This window comes from Phocoena sinus, chromosome 14 (genome assembly GCF_008692025.1).
Source record: "Phocoena sinus isolate mPhoSin1 chromosome 14, mPhoSin1.pri, whole genome shotgun sequence".
In the NCBI taxonomy this organism is placed as follows: Eukaryota; Metazoa; Chordata; class Mammalia; order Artiodactyla; family Phocoenidae; genus Phocoena; species Phocoena sinus.
In genome coordinates, this window is record NC_045776.1 from 21,354,539 (window position 1) to 21,372,652 (window position 18,114).

The 18,114-nt window shown below is 39.2% G+C and overlaps 1 protein-coding gene across 1 annotated transcript in view; it reads right to left on the reverse strand.

The window, feature by feature from the left end:
- DCC (DCC netrin 1 receptor) overlaps positions 1–17,345 on the reverse strand; it is a 774,287-nt gene extending 756,942 nt beyond the window's left edge. The window contains exons 1-2 of the mRNA XM_032654035.1: positions 17,324–17,345; positions 16,696–17,016 (exon numbers count right to left, since the gene is read on the reverse strand). Coding sequence (XP_032509926.1) covers positions 16,696–17,016; positions 17,324–17,345 — 343 coding nt within the window. The remainder of the gene's footprint in view (positions 1–16,695; positions 17,017–17,323) is intronic.
- Positions 17,346–18,114: the final 769 nt, after the last annotated feature.

An 18,114-nucleotide genomic window follows, 5' to 3' on the forward strand; every position in this document is an offset into this window, starting at 1 on the left:
GACAGACATGGTGCCCACTTCGGTCAGGAAGCTTCCATTGTAGTGGGACAGACAGGCGCTAAAAAATAATAATAAAAGTATAATCAGTGGGCTTCCCTGGTGGCGCAGTGGTTGAGAGTCCGCCTGCCGTTGCAGGGGACACGGGTTCGTGCCCCAGTCCGGGAAGATCCCACATACCGCGGAGCGGCTGGGCCCGTGAGCCATGGCCGCTGAGCCTGCGCGTCCGGAGCCCGTGCTCCGCAACGGGAGGGGCCACAGCAGTGAGAGGTCCGCGTACCGCAAAAAAAAAAAAAAAAAAAAAAAAAAGTATAATCAGCAATTGTTATGAAGGAGATTTAAGGCATTGCGCTGGGATAGCAGCTAGCACTAAGACCTGAAAAATCAACAGATATCCCAGAAAAAGTGACATCCGAACAAGGTTCTGAAGAATGAATAGGAACGAGCTAACTGGAAGGAACTGGGATAAGGGTTTGAAGGAGATTATGCCATGTTTCAAGTCTTGATGTGGGAGGGGGAGTGGTTCGCTCAAGGAAGTGAGGATGACTAGTGTGTCTGGGAGCATCCCAAGGACACTGATGGGAATACAGCTGGCTCTGAGGGAAGGAGAGGGAAAGGGGATAAAGGGATGGAAGGAAGAAGTCAGATTAGGCAGGACTAAAAGGTCATTGAGAACTTTAGATTGGGTCCTAAAAACAGTGGGATACACTGAACTTCAAATACCTTTTAAAGACAATGTTGGCCTCTGTGTATAAAATAGATTAAAAGTTAATTAATAGACTTTTGTAGGAGATGCAGTCAAAAGATGACGGAAGCTTCTGTTTGGAGGGCTCCAGTAGGCATGGAAAGAAATAAACCCAACAAAAAATAAACAGTTGTAGATTGAGTCAGTGGATCTTTGAGAAAGGTGTAAAGGCAAAATTATGGAGAAATCATTGTCTTTTTAACAAATGGTGCTGGAACACACTGCATATCTACATTACAAAAAAAAAAAAAAAGAGGATCTACACCTATCTTACACCCTTCACAAAAGTCCACTCGAAATAGATCATAGACCTAAAAGTCAAACACGAAATTATAAAACCCCTAGATAATAACATAGGAGAAAACCTAAATGACCCTGAATATGGTGATGACTTTTTAGATACAACCCTAAAGGAATGATCCATGAAAGGAATAACTGATAAGCTGGGCTTCATTAAAGTTAAAAACTACTCTGTGAAAGCTATTGTCAAGAGAATGAGAAGACCACAAACTGGGAGAAAATGTTTGCAAAACACTAATCTGATAAAGGACCGGTATCCAAAACGCATAAAGAACTCTGGAAACTCAACAAAAAGGAAAAGAACAAACCAGTTAAAAAACGAGTAAAAAATCTGAACAGACACCTCACCAAAGATGATAAACAGATGGCAAATAGCCACATGAAAGATGTTCAGCATCATATATCATTAGGTAATTGCAAATTAAAACAAAGAGATGCCACTACACACCTATTAGACTAGGCAAAATCGAGAAAACTGACCACATCAAATGTCAACAAGGATGTGGAGCAAAAGGAAACTCATTCATTGCTGGTGGGAATGCAAAATGGTACAATCACTTGAGAAGACAGTCTGGTAGGTTCTTACAAAACTAACATACATTTACCATACAGTCTAGCAATCACATTCTTTGGTATTTATCCAAATAAACTGAAAATTCAGGTACACCCAAAAACCTGCACATGGATGTTTACAGCAGCTTTATTCATAATTGCTAAGACTTGGAAGCAACCAAGATGTCCTTTAGTAGGTGAATGGATAAATAATCTGTGGTACATCCAGACAATGGAGTATCATTCAGTGCTAAAAAGGAACAGTTATTAACTCATGAAAAGACATGGAGGAAATTTAGATGCGTATTAAGTGAAAGAAGCCAATCTGAAAAGGCTACATACTATATAATTCCAACTATACTATTCTGGAAAAAGCAAAACTAAGGAGACTATAAGAGATGAGTGGTTGTCAGGGGTTATACATTTCACTATACATTTGTTAAAACCAACAGAAATGTACAATACCAAAAGTGAACTCCAAAGTAAACTATGGGTCCCGGGTAATAATGATGTGTCAGTGTAGCCTCATCAATTGTAACAAACGTGCTGCTCTGATGTGGGCTGTTAATAGCGGGGGAGGCTATGTGTGTGAGGAGAAATGGGGGTAATGGGAACTCTCTGTACCTTCTGCTTAATTTTGCTACAAACTTAAAAGTGCCCTTAAAAGCAAGTCTAATCAAAAGAAATTAAAATATATGTTTGAGACTGGACATGACTAGTTATTGGACAAGGATGTTGTAGGTGAGAGAGAGAGAAATTACATCATCCAGATTTCCATCTTAGATGACTCAATGGATGCAGGTCCATCCAGTGCAATGGGACTAAAGAGAAGAACAGGACAGAGTTAACTGTGAGATCAGAGAGAAATTGCAGAGCAAAGCAGATTCCTGGTTTAAACTTTGACCACTGAAGAGTCATTTGATCCTTCATTTTTTTTTTTTTTTCTTTTAGATTTGGAGGTCCAGGCTTCATATCTTAACATTTTTCACTGGAAAATGTAAGTCATTTATAGGGTTAGGCATAGCATGATTCTGATAGAAAAATGCAAATAGAAACAGATGTCTTTGTACTCATAAAGAAAGGCATGATGAGTTAGAGAAAAGAATATGGTTCCGGGGTCTGCAAGACCTGGGTTCTAAACCAGCCTTGGACATTCATTAGTTGTGGCGCAAATTATTTAGACCATCTGTCTCTTAGTCTCCTGCTGAGGGACATTCACAGTGAGTGGCTGTGAGGAATATAAATATTTTCAGGAAACTGGCACAAAAGTTGGTCCTCATACAATGGAAACAAGTGTTGGGATTACATCCCGGGTGCTTGTCACATTCTAACCTGAATTTGACAGCTGTACGAAAATATACTGCAATTAGGTGAGTGGAATAATGCTAACGTATGTCGGGAAGTGTGATTTCCTAGAAATCTCCTGAAACAACATAGAACTGAAGTCTTGGTACCATGCCTTATATGGAAGGCATTCCACATTTTTCTAGATGGCCCGTGTTTGTTCTTTTGGGGAAGCCATACTAAGTCGTCAGTCCTCAAGACATTTCAAAGCCAGATACCAAATGACAACATGTCTTTTTCTCTTCCACTGCTTCCTTGTCCTTTCTTCCCTCCCTCTTTTCGAGTTACCTTCCAAACAGCAAGTTTTTAGGAGATTTAACTGCAGATATTCGAAAGTGTAAAAATGGTATCTGTATTATTATATATTAACTGAAACCCTACTGAGCGCTAAATATGATAGAAAGGGAAAACACACACACAGCCACAAAAAAGACTTAATAGCAAACCAACAAGATTAGAATGAATGTTGGGAAGCTTTAAGAAAAGGTGTTAACATCATCCACAAACTAATACAAATATTGAAATAGACTGGGGACTAAGAATTCTCCAATCAGAGTCTTCTCTGTAGAGATCCGGCAGAGTCTAAAATGGTGAGGGCAACGTGATAGAGCTCTTTCTGCTTTGTATACGATGGACTGAGTGACTAGTATGGCAGTGAGTCTTAGTAATGGAAATCAGCAGCCCTGACCTGTGTTGACGACATTTGTAGATATTTTTCCCCCATCGGTGACCTACCACATGTAAGCCTTCTGCCTCTGATTTATGAGGTACAGAAGGCCAAGTGCAAAAGTATGAAAAGGTTACTCATTATAAGCTGAGAAGTGGATAAACTCATAATTTTTAAAACATGTGAAACACATGTTCCCCAGGTAAGACCTTGCACTCCAAATGTCAGGCCAGAGTGAATTCTTAAAGCCGAGCTATAAAGCTCTGAAAATAGAGTTTATAATGAAAATGTTGACAGGCTCTTGGAGCCGCTATAGTATAGAAAATTTAATATGTCACCTTGTTTTACAAGATTTTACTGGCATAGAAGAAAATTAAAACATTTAACATCCTTCACTTCAACAAATTGCTTTCCTCCTCCGAAGTGTGGCACCATTTGTGGTTCTCTTTCATTGATAAACATCCTTTTTATTGTTACCAGGCTGAACACACATATTCTCAGCTTTGCGCTCACATTTCCTTTCCAAAGCACTGAAATGCATATTGGGGCAGCATTATCGTGTAATCTTATTCACACTTTCTGAAGGCATGTTAAGTTGTGAGAGTTCTGATGGGGAAAGGGCTGAAATGAAGTAGCTACAAAGGCAACATAAATGATGCCAATCACTTAAATAATTTCCACGAGCATTTCAAAAAGCCTTTTTTAAAGAGAAACATTCGTCTAGTACACATATTCTGAGGGAAAAAGACTTCGAAATGATAGCTTAGTATTTGGAGGAAACAAATTCCAACCCTCTGGCAAAATAAGATGACTGCTTACATTTCTGAATATAAGTAGACAACAAACATAAAATGGGGGATAGTTTTCTAAGTCAGTTACAAATAATCAAGATTTATACGAAAACACAACTGTGAATCCAAGTCATATCATTAACAAGAATCTCTTAACCTAAGTAATATTTTTATATCTCTAATGATCATTTACTTTTATGAAAGGTTAAAGACCAATGAGGGTAACCAGTCAGTCTGCAGTTCATATGTCCTCCCAGAAGGAGAAAGAGTCCCGAAGTTTGCTGGTCCAGAGAAAGCTCTTCAAGGTTCCACGACAAACTTTACTTCAGATTTTTGCTAAGTGACAATTAAGAGATGTTGTGTTCTGATATCATCAAAGAACAAAATCAAAACCGTGAGTATTATCCAAGTACTTTCCAGTGTAGTCATTATTTTACTCCAGGAAGGAATATCAACCCCAAAGTATTGGTACTAAGAGCTTTAAACAGGCACATAAAACCCGACATGTTTGCACAGAGCTCACCTGGATGTGGGAAAGCAAGACCCTGGATGAGAAACAGGTCAGATAGTCATGGAGCATGCAGACATGCATCCCACACAGGAAAAGAGGCCTTCTTCATGGGGTTTCTCTCTTCCCATTTGCTGCAGGGTATTCAAGGAATCTTCAAGAGTACTGCCATTCTCTATCTCTTATAAAACTTCTTTCATTAAGCCCTTTGTAAGTCTAAGCACTTCTTGATTATATTCACAGCAACCTTATAAGGCAGGCCCATTTTTTTTGTTTGTTTGTGGTACGCGGGCCTCTCACTGTTGTGGCCTCTCCCATTGTGGAGCACAGGCTCCGGACGCGCAGGCTCAGCGGCCATGGCTCACGAGCCCAGCCGCTCTGCGGCATGTGGGATCTTCCCGGACCGGGACATGAACCCGTGTCCCCTGCATCGGCAGGCAGACTCTCAACCACTGCGCCACCAGGGAAGCCCAAGCAGGCCATTTTAAGAACAGGAAAGTAGGCCCAGAACATCTCCACAGAGAGCCCAAGTTTACAGAACTAGTGAATGGATAGAGATAGGATCCAAATCTGTCTGGCTCTGAAGCTCATGCATCTGACTACCATGCTGCGCCATATAACTAACCAGGTTCTAAAGAGTTTGCCCACCTAGAGAAGTTGAGAAGATATAACATGATCTGTCTTCATGAAGTCATTGACCAGTGGAGGAGTTGTGTGTATGTCTGTGTGTGTGTGTATTTTATAAGGACATAGTGTGACATGTTCCATGCTATAATTGGGGGAAGCCCAGTTTACTGTGAGTACAAGGAGGATGGACACTTTCCTAGCCTGAGGGACCAGGTCAAGATTCCTAAAGATGGACTGCATGAATCCAGTCTCATTAAAAAAAAAAAAAGTGCAAGAGTGAGCATAATGGATGAAAAGAAGACATAGAGAATAAAGTATGCAAAGCCATGAGCACCAGAATATGCATGTTTAGGAAACTGCTATAAAAACTGAAGGGAAGGGCTTCCCTGGTGGCGCAGTGGTTGAGAGTCCGCCTGCCGATGCAGGGGACACGGGTTCGTGCCCCGGTCTGGGAAGATCCCACATGCCGCGGAGCGGCTGGGCCCGTGAGCCATGGCCGCTGAGCCTGCGCGTCCGGAGCCTCCGCTCGGCAACTGGAGAGGCCACAACAGTGAGAGGCCCTCGTACCGCAAAAAAAATAAATAAATAAACAATGCAGACAGACAGTAGGTTAGTGGTTGCCAGGGTCTGAGGGGAGAGGGGAATGGAAATGATAAAAATATTCTAGGGTTAGAAAGTAGTGATGAATGTACTAATAATGAGTGAATTACATACTTTCAAAGGGTTAATTTTATGGTATGTTAACTATTTCTTAATAAAAACAAAAAAATCCCACATCTATACAATATGTATGCATTTGGGGTGAAGAGGATTAAAGGGGACATTTACTTTATCTGCAACTACATGTTCCAAACCAAGGCACCTCCTGAACTGACACTCAACTGGAAATAACCTTAAAGAAATAGCCACACATTGGCTCATAAAGTACCCAATGCACTGTGGGACCCAAAGGATGCCCCTGGAAACAATGATTAGATCAAAGAAACACTAATTATTTTTTACGTCATGTTCCAGCCTTTGGAGAAATTTTCTCTTTGCAAGAGGAACCACAAAAACTCAATCCAATAAAGTCAACCATCACTGAAACTTAATGTTGAAGCTATATAGGCTTTATTCATCTTTAAAACATTTTCTTAAATAGATTCCTAGTTGGTGAAATGTTCCAGGTAAAAAATCTCAGCCAGTGAAACCTCATGAACAGTCCTTTTATGGGTAGTAAAGCTTTGGGTTACAATAAAAAGGATAAATATATTTTTTATAAAATAAAATTTGTAGCAATGTGTATAACAGAACAGTAAATTAGAGGGATTATAAATCAAACAGATTTTATGACTGTGCTGTTCATCAAGGATTTAAAACTATTTTTAAAGAAGCCAACAGCAAAAAACAAGAAACAGGCCCAAAATCGAGTCTCTTGTGCTAAGCCACACACATTTAACAAGTCAGTCTGAATTACTTGCTCAGTACTAGTAAGATAATCTGCCTAAAAGACCCCAACTTCCTCCAAAGGAAGACAGCCTTGCCTGAAACAATCCACTCTTTGCTAGAAATTTCCTTTTTCCTCTGCTTCTGCCTTTTATTTTGTTCAGCTCCTTGGAGCTCCTATCTGCTAGATGGAATGTTGCTTGATTCATGAATAATTTAGTAAAACCAATTAGATCTTTAAATTTACTCAGCTGAATTTTGTTTTCTAACAGGACACAGAGGCTTAGCTAAGAAGATTCATCTAAATGGAAGGGTGTATGTGCATGCTCTGTATTTATGTCTAAATATCTCTGGGTAACCTAGGTTAGAATCTAGACAGTGTAAATTCAATTGTTTAAAGATCCTGACGGGAGATGATAGAACACAGACTCTCTTACACTCACACATCCCCTACCTGTACCAATATCTACTGATTTATTTACATACAATCACACTGACCTGAGCGCACTAGATTCGAGCTAGGCATATAACAGTCGGACTTCATCATTCCTCTAGAAGTTAGAGCAGCTCTTTAGGTTCCTGCACCTAATTCCAATGTGTGTGTGTGAAGGTGATTTCCCACACCACAGCATTTCTCTGGACATCAGTGGGGTGTCCTTACAATTCAACTCGATCCTGACACCTATCTATCTGCCTGGAGACAGCATCAGATTCACAGGTTAAGGGTTCAGTCCTACAAGACTGTCTCCCTGTCCGTCCACTTCAGATGTCAGTCACGAGCCCAGGTTGTTACCTTGTGCTTTCTGACTAACTGGCTATAAACCAGAGGTTCCTGATGACCTCCTCCCTGGGCTCAATTAATTTGCTAGAGTGGTTCACAGAACTCAGAGAAACATTTTACTTACTAGATCACCAGCTTATTATAAAAGGACATAACTCAGAAACAGCCAGATAGAAGAGATACACATGGCAAGGTATGAGGAAAGGGTGTGAAACCCATGAGACCAAAGGCACCACTAGCCCAGCAACTCCACCTGTTCACCAGCCTAGATTCTCTTGGAACCTTCTCCTTTTGGATTTTTATGGAGGCTTCATTACATAGGCAGGATTGATTAAATCATGGACATCAGTGATCGATTCAACCTCCAGACCCTCTCCCCTACCAGAGCCCATGAGGCTAAGACTGAAAGTTCCAGCCTTCTCATCACTGGCAGGGTTGGTTCCCCTGGCAACGAGCCCCTATCCTTAGATGGGGTTCAGAAGTCACCTCATTCACATAACAAAAGACACCTTTATCACTCTAGTCACTTAGGAAATTCAGAAGGCTTTAGAAACTCTGTGCCATTAATGGGATAAAGACCAAATATAAATTTCTTCTTGTGAATCACAATATCACAGCCCCACAGCCCTATATGGCCCAGTCAGAGCAGGTGCCTCTGTACCTGAGTGGCATTTAGAGACAAGTCCCAGTTAAGGACCTGTCTGAATTATGTGTTGCTTCTCACAAAAAAAAGGCTGCTTCTCAGATGCTTTGGGAAGTTTTCCCAATCTGCCTTTCAGTTTAAAACACTCTGACCTCTGGAACTAAGGCAATAGGTTTTGTCTTTTAATAGAAAGTCTCCAAAGAACTTTCAGCTGTAGCTCTGAGAGTGGCAGCTTTGAAGATACTATATCATATTGTACTATTTTAGTATGTGTGTGTATATGTATATGTGTGTGTGTGCATATGTATATGTGTGTGTGTGTGTGTGTATATATATATATATATATATATATATATATACATATATATATATTCCCAGTATATTGTGAAATGAGTAGATATATTTGGGTTTTGGGATTTACTGTGATTATTTATTTGCTATCAAAAATATTTATCATTGTTTTATTGTTGTTGTTACATGCTAAACTCAATTCAAGGTCCAAAACAAGTTATTTGCTACACTAAGATTATGTGGCTCCTTCTTATATTCCAATGGCTGCCTAGTCACTAGAAATCAACTTACTGACTTATTCTAATTCTCATCTCTACCGAATAATAGATATATTTAACAATTATAGGAGAAATGACCTGTGGACTAGACTGCTTATTATAGAATATATAGATACAGCTTATAAATATAAAAGTAGACTATTAAAAAGCAATACCTGGGGCTATCCCGGGTGGCGCAGTGGTTGAGAGTCCGCCTGCCGAGGTAGGGGACACGGGTTCGTGCCCCGGTCCGGGAAGATCCTACATGCCGCGGAGCGGCTGGGCCCGTGAGCCATGGCCGCTGAGCCTGTGCGTCCGGAGCCTGTGCTCCGCAACGGGAGAGGCCCGCGTACCGCAAAAAAAAAAAAAAAAGCAATACCTTCTTAAAGGGAGATGTTTTCACTGATGGTATTCAGTACTCTCATCTCTAAATATGGATCCTGACAAGAAAAGTTTAAGATCATTTAGGGACTATATACACTGAGATTTTCCATGATTTCTTCTAACTTCGTTTCTAGAACATTCCTAAGCTTGAATATTTCCTTACTTTGTAGAAAGACTTGTATCTAGTATAAATATCTTAAGTTGTAGATCTTTACTAAATTTAAATAATAAATTTTAGCATGGACATAAAAAATAGAAAAAAATCAGTACCAGTGATAGGTTCATAAAAGTAAAATGCTCTATTAAATTTATTATCAATCATAATTTTATCAGAGATTTACAGTTATACCACCTGATCTATCTACTTTACTTCCTCTGATTTAAGTCTTTGTTAGCCTGACATTGATAAAAAAAAAAAAACCCAAAAAACAAAAAAAAATCTCTTGTATTCCAAGGGGGTCTTCTAGAATTCAAAAGAGTTTTTGGTTAAAACACTACCACTGTACTGTTTTACTATTAGTATTACTAAACAGTATTACTATTTTAGATATTACCCCTTCATTTTTATTACAGCACCAGCAAAAATCACACTGTAGCTAGCTTAACAGTTGAATAAAAGAACAGTGCTCTTAAGATACTGAATTTTAGAATGAATAATTACTATTTCCACTGTCATATGAATTAGAATTCATAACAAAGAAAAGGCAGTGGAAGGTTGGAAGATTTTTTAAAGTTATTTTGTTGATGTTTCTACTATAAAAAGCCCTGTCAAGTTTTCTTTTGTAATTTTTATAATGTAGAAGATGTCTTTCTACTCTGCATATTTTATTCAGGAATATATTTCTATTTTAATTTTACTGCAGAGTTAATTGACTTAGGAAGGAGGCAACTAAAAACCTACTCTTTAAAATGCCATTATTTAAGTTGAGGGTGTGGGAGTGTGTGGGTAAGTAGGCACTGGGCAATATTGGTGATTATCCCAGTTTTATTTGGCAATAAAACTAAAAGAAAATTATAAGATTAGCACACATACAACAATTACTTATAACACTACAATCCTTCCTTAAATTTTCTTTCTTTCTCGTGCTTTAACCACAAGACAAAAGAACACTTAGCTAAATGAAGATAATTAAGACCATTAAGAATTATGGAGTCAGAACAATGGATTTTACTGCTCACCAGTCTGAAAATAAACAATATCCCTCTCAGTATAAAATGTAAAACTTTGCTCTGTAACTGAACCTTCCCCAAAATAGAATTCTGAGAGCATTCAAGAGCACTGGGATACATTTTCCAAACTGCTTCACTGGATGAACTTGACCTTCTAGGCAAGATTCTTATATTTGTTCTTGTAGAGGAAAGGAATATGAGCACTTTTTCTTGCTATTTCCTTTCTATAACATTTGAGTGGCCCAAGGCAATGTAGTTTATTCTCCCTTCTCTTAAGACAAGCTCCTTTTCCTGTTTCCTTTTAAGTAAAAACGTAAAGGTCAAGTTATCATTTCACAAAATGCTCCATTCTGCTGAAGCAATTCTAGCTTCTCTCACCATAATATGCTTTCACTAATTATTTCATAACTCATTTAAATTGGAGGCATTCTGGAAGGGAATTCGTTGAAACTACTCCTCAAGTAACTAATTTTTTTTTTTTTTTAACTCAGGGGAATTTTAATTATAATGCCTGTGTTATTTAAAAGCAGAGTGCTACAATTTGCATCTTGAAACATCTATTGTAATAAGGAAGGAAGAAAAATATGCCCCTGAGTGAAATAACAACACAAGTAAATGCAAGTTAGTTGGCCTTTTATTTTCTTGATTTTCAAGAAAAAAAATGCAAATTCGACCTGAGTTATAAAACCACTTACAAAGATAAAAGGTAACCAAAATCTTGCCCCTAGAAAGACTATTTATAAGCTGATTTTAAAAATCACATGTTCTCCACATTTCAGGAGAGACTGATCTTGTGTCATTATTTAATGCATAGCTGTGCTAGCAAAATCTTATCTTAGAAGAAAACATCCAAATCATAGTGTTTCCCCATGTTGGGAAGGAAAAATCTTTCCTTTACCCTTCTAGGTTCTTCTGACTGGTCTAAGAATTAAATTGACATAAGACAGATTAACAGAATACCACATTTAATTTCATACGTACAGAAATCCCACATATACGAGAGTGTAAGAGAACCACATATGTGAGAGGTTCAAAGACAGAAAACCAAAACGAGGTATATATGCTGTTCTGAGCTAAGGAGTGGGATACAGGCCGGGGCTTCCCAGGACAGGAGGGTCATTCACAGGACAATATAAAGAAGAGCAGACATTTAGTAATTAGATATTTGTCCTGCCATATAGATGGGGCCACTTAGATAAAGTGTATCTCTGGCAATAACTCTTTTTCTGGGAAAAATCCCCAATTTAAATTCTTCTAGGTTGTTAAGGGACAGACAGTAGTTTCTCTTGAGCCCATAGGATCTCCATTGCTTTTAGTGCAAAATAATCCACATACCAAAGTAGCACATCTTGGGGAGGCCTCTTCCGAACCCCTATACCCATAAGAAGTTGATATTTTCAAGGCAATAAATGGATAAAAGAAATCTACTATTATTTTCCCCTTAGTTTCTATTTTGGAGAGTTTGAATGATTAAAAATAAATGACTAAGTGGGAAACTATTCGCGGTATCCTTAAACCTAGTCCTTAGACTGAGAAGCAAAATGATAAGGGAGTAAGTGTGTGCCAGAGTTCTAGTCTCTGCCTGTAGAAAGCCACCTACCTCTTTTCAAGTTTGTTCTCTGTCATTTTGGGTATCTATATCACTGGGCTTTTTTGAGCATTATGAGATAATATGTATGAATATACTGTGCAAAGAGCAAAGGACTATAAGAAAAGCAAGTCAATGGTTTTAATATTCAAGACATAAATGCTTAAAATTAACAACAACAAAGAGAATCTACCTGGACACAAATGCTCTGTAATGTATCCTGCAGTCAGTGTTGCTTCACATGAGGGAGGAGAGGCTGGCCGCCTTCCAGCCCCAAGAGTGTGAATACAAGCAGAGGAAGCACTTAGGTTGCAATTGGGCTTCTAAGAGCCCTGCAGGAGAAGTAGATGGGCAAGTAGTCACGTGGGTCGGTGGGTGTGTTGGATGGTGGATGTGTGGTGGTGGTGTAATCAGGGAAAATGAATAAGATGACTCTTTCATGATTATTCGGAGGAGCTCTGTAGTGATCTGGTTTTCTTACACATCAGCATTATTTAAACTCCCAATCTAGACCAAATAACTCTCTGTAGACCCAGCCTAGGTGACTCTTTTTCAGTTGGAAGGGCATCAAGGAGGCTTGGTTGAGAAGATTGCCCAGCATCTTTTTTCCAAAATGACAGCAGTTATTGCTTGATCTAGACCCAGTACAAATTATATTGGCTCTACTGACAAAATAGATCAACTTTTGAAAAATGAATTTCGTAGTTAAACTGATTTTGGCATTGTTGGCCAACAAACTGCAGAGAGATTCAACCATTTGAAAACTCAATTCAGTCTTGCCAGTTTGTAATTATGGATTGCAAAGGCAGATATCTGATCTAGGACGATAATATTTATGGCTCAGGATTTGCAACCTATATTTACCTCCTCCCCCCCCCCCCCCCCGTTTTTTGTACCACCACATGGGAATATTGAAAGCTGTCATTTCCTAGTAGTAATAATTGTGATAACACAATAACCGTTATTAAGTCTATTTATACTACTGCTGCTATTGAATAAGAATCTACTCTGCACTATGGCTTTACATCCTAGATGTTATTTGAAAGCCAGCACAGCCTTAGGAGGTAGATTATTATTATGTCTGTTTTATGGAAGAGAATACAGGCTCAGATAGCTGGTGACATCTGGCAGAGGGAAGACGTGCTTGGCCAGATGCAAACTCATCTTGATGTTATAGGAAGAAATAAGGAACTGACACATGCCTTTTTTTTTTTTCACGTAGCATGAATATTCCAGCACAGTCCATCTTCTAATAGTTAATGAATTTGTAGACTATTGAGATATAAATCAAATTATTCCAACTCTGCCCATCAAGAGTAGGGACACAGGGCTTCCCTGGTGGCACAGTGGTTGAGAGTCCGCTTGCCGATGCAGGGGACACGGGTTCGTGTCCCAGTGCGGGAAGATCTCACGTGCCACGGAGTGGCTGGGCCCGTGAGCCATGGCCGCTGAGCCTGCACGTCCGGAGCCTGTGCTCCGCAACGGGAGAGGCCACAACAGTGAGAGGCCCGCATACCGCAAAAAAAAAAAAAAAAAAAAAAAAAAAGAGTAGGGACACACATAGGTAAATTTAACTAATCACATCAAGGTCAATAATGAAGAAGTGGATGAGGAAGAGAAGGAAGAAGATAACATTAGCCAGAAACTCTCCATAGACGGCAGAAAGTTTACCTTCATTGGTAAAACAAGTATCTACTGAGAAACTACTAAACATGTCCGATGATTTTCTAGGTACTGAGTGGAGAGGGTGGTAGGAGAAGTTATATAAACAAAGTCTGGCTCTGCTCCTCTCTTCAAGCTGTTCTCCGTCTAGAAATGCTAAATAGAGGTACACAATGCAGATAAATACTGCACCATTTTAGATTAGAGCTAATTGGATACAAATACAATTCCCAAGTTTCAGCCAGTACTGGCCAAGTTGCTTTCAAACAGAGGTTTAACAACCCAGGTGCTCCTTATTGATAGAACTCACAATTCCCAGAAACACTGACAGTCGGTAGGCCGAAACACTGAGATTTTTAAGAAGATGTTGAATGGGCTGGTAGCCCCTCATTTCCCTTTCCTACTCTCTCTCCCTCTCCAGCTAAGCATGTACTCAGGGCTTAAAGAGCACTTGAGAAGTTCTTAGAAAATAGAATGAATGGTGTATGGCAAGATCATTGCATGAAATAAGCTGACTGATTAAGGACCGATTTCATTTGCCACATTTCTTTTTATCAAGACACTTTGAGAAAGCAAAAATGGAAGAGAAGCATTCTATTAAATGGGCTCTACACAGCACCTGAGGGTAGAGAACAGATTTTTTTTTTTTTTTCCTCATCCAAAGAAAAGCTGCCTGTTACCTTTTAGGAGTGACTGGTTTACTGACTGCTAATGTTTTAAAAATGAGATTAAATCAGGCCCGTGGTCTTTACTACAGGGAAGATATATGCCCCTTGTGCATTCCAGTGGTTTGGCAATCTTAACCTCAGCAGACATAACACTGACATATGCTGTGTTGCCAAACAGCAAGGTAAGTGTTTAAAAGGCTGTGAATAAGCCTCATTGCCTTGAAATGATACAATCTAATATTAAATTGTAACTCAGTGACTGAATCTGCCAGCCTATCCTTGTACAGAATACGAAAGTCAAAAGAAGAAGCCACTTTATTTTGATATCTCACAGGGAAGGGATTATTCTTCATCTCACCATTGAAACAGAGCATGTAAAAGTGAATCTAGATCACAGGAAACAGAAACCACAACTTACCAGGACATTTTCATTAACAGCACACATTTGTGTGTGCCTTTTGGAACAGGCATCAAAGTACCAGCCTGATTCACTCAAATCAGCAGAGCTACGTTGTATTGTGGGCAAGTGACGGATGGGATGTGAGCGTCCAGAAATTCTCAAATGCGGGAAATCAGACTGTACCCTTTCTGCTTCATTTGGAGCATTCCAGGAAAGTAGTTTTTACCTTAACCCTCAACACTTGCTCCACTTTTCTTTTTCAATCAATCATCATTAACATAGACGTCCGGTTCTCTCCACACTTTACGCTCGTCAATCAAATGTCAGACAGCCATCACTCAGAGATCCCAGGTGGCTGATAGCCTTGGTTTTCCTGATCAGGTGCCTCCTCATATGTGTCCTGAGTGAAGGAGATGCTCTGCACCCATGCTTCAGTCTAGCGTTGCTAGAGAAGGTGGAGGGTTCCACTAGGTAGGCTGACCAACTATTCTGGTTTTACGTGGGACTGAGGGGATCTCAGGACCAGTACTTTCAAGTGCTAAAAGCAGGTCAGTCCAGGTTAAACCAAGATGGCTGACCACTGTATCACCAGGACATCTTTGCTCTAGAATAGTCTTGTTTAACTGAAATATGAAAGAGAGTCCTTAGTGGGGAAAAGAAGCCATAAAAGAGTGGCAGGAAGTTGAATTTATGGACTGATTGCTTATCTATGAGATCTAATTTTTTATATCATAATCTGACAAAATCCCTTTTTTCAGATTTCAACTTTATTGCATCTTTACTAGAAGAGTACAAGGTGGGGGGGGGGGGGGTGGTCCTGCCTGATTGTCCTAGTAAATGTCATTGCTGAAAATGAGTCCTCATTCTCATCAGTCTTCCTGTATATAGACTACATGGACCCTGGGAAAGGAAACCCATATCAAATGACTGCATTATGGCCTATTCATTCAAGTGAATAGAACTGAAGATTAAGTTTGAAAGGAGCCCTTCAAACCTGTTTACCTATCTGAAAGCCTAAATTTTTTTCAGGTTGGATCCATTTGCCTTGTTTTGTGACCAATATCAAAATTAAACAACAGAAAAAGATGAAAAAACAAAGTCAAAGCCCAACTTTTAGCTGAACCATTACAGAAACGAGGAAAATTTAATTCTTCTTCCTACAGGTCTACCTCTGAAAAGAAATAATCATGAGCTACCCTCTAACCAAAATAAGTGGGGCAAAAAAGAGCAATATCCATGGATTCCAGAACATTCAGTACTGTTTCTTTCAGGGTCTGCACCACTTCAAAATATATATAAAAAGAAAAACTTTTCATCTTATTATTCGGTTATTGAGTCAATACATTACCAAGCATAAAGATATTTGGAAGCACTATTCAAAGTTTTATTTTTCACTTAGAGATTTATATGTTGTAGCCATTATAATTAAAATAAAATCCACTGCTCTAAAGGCAAAAAAAAAAAACCCAAACAAATAAACAAGCACACACACACACACACACACACACACACACACACACACACACACAAACTGCAAATTTTCATCATTAGTGAGGCTGTAAATTGGAATTAATTAGGAAATTATTTTTCTATTAATGAAAACGCCTTCCTTACACATAAGTAGTGGATCAACTTGAACCAAATTTTGTTCTGGAAAATCTCATAATGTTATGTTAATTGTTGAGATTCTTCTATTGTTTTCCAAGCTAATTTAGGCAAAAAGTCAATCAAGACTGTGAGGAAATAAACATACATGTTTTTACATTTTTTCTTAAAAAATATACGTTGTTTTTACAAATATTAGGTTTTTTTTTTTAATCTCAAAAAGAAAAAAAAAAAAAGGAGTAGAAGAAGAGATGGAGAAGGAAGAGGAGGAGAAGGAAAAATCCACTTACCTGCCACTGCAACTTTTGCTGTCCGACTAATAATTGACCCAGAATCTCCTAAAGATGCCTCACATTGGTAGAGTCCCTCATCTGGCTTATGGTGCCTGGAGTGAAGTATGTTTTGTATCAACAGAGAGCCATTTGGAAGTTGCTGCTTCCTTTCGTCCATCCCCAAGGCAAGGTGGATGCCATCTTTCTTCCACTTGATAACCGGAGCTCCTCTGTCAGACTCTGCAGAGCAGTTCAGGAGGACATTTCCTCCCCGCATCGTGACGGCATCAGAAGGTTCCGACAGGAAGCGCAGTGATGTGAAAGACTTAATCTGGAAACCTGGAACATGAAAGTACAGGGAAATATGTTCACTTATTCAAATAGATCTCAGGAGTCAATCCCTTGCCTTTTCTTCACAAAACTTTTTCAAAACACCTGGGGGCTTTGAATAATGTCCAAGGCTAAATGAAACTTAAAATCAAGGATGTTGTGTTAAAGAAGTGAAAAAGTGTCCAATTGAGGTAACCACAATTAATGAAACTATTGCTTCCAAAAGTAATAATATAAAAAATTAAGAATTTATAGAAATCTAGGCATGGCCACCATCACATATCAATCAACACTTGAAAATTTAGACAGAATAGACTAATATTTTCCAAAGTAGTCATGGTGGGACTTCCCTGGTGGCACAGTGGTTAAGAACCTACCCGCCAATGCAGGGGACACGGATTCAAGCTCTGGTCGGGGAAGATCCCACATGCCGCAGAGCAACTAAACCTGTGCGCCACAACTACTGAACCTGTGCTCTAGAGCCCATGAGACGCAGCTACTGAGCCCACATGCCACAACTGCTGAAGCCCGTGCGCCTAGAGCCTGTGCTCCACAAGAAGAGAACCACCACAATGAGAAGGCTATGGACCGCAACAAAGAGTAGCTCCCAATTGCCGCAACTAGAGAAAGCCCGCACACAGCAACAAAGACCCAACGCAGCCAAAAATAAATAAATATATATTTTAAATAAATAAATAAAGTAGCCATGGTTAGTAGTGGGGTAGCTAAGATTTAAGGTGCTATTTCTATCTCTGCATTCTGAGTTTAGTATCCAATAAATTTAAAAAGAAATCCATTCAGAGACAGTATTTCATTAACAATAATAACAAAAAAACAGCTCCAAACTGGGTGGGACAAGTTATTTAGAACAAAGCTCAGGTGTGTTTTAAATAGGTAAGAGATGCCACTTGCAGAAGCAAGTCAATAAAGCTACCACCTAAAGTCACAAACCCGTGATGTGTCAATTTCCATCCAAATGTTGCTCACGAGCCAGGAAGTCTAGGTGAATATTATAGTTGGATTTTTTCTCATAAACATCTATGAACATAAGAAATCAACAGAAAGAATAGAAGGTTGTTTAAGAATCTGCAGGAGGTAAAACACCTA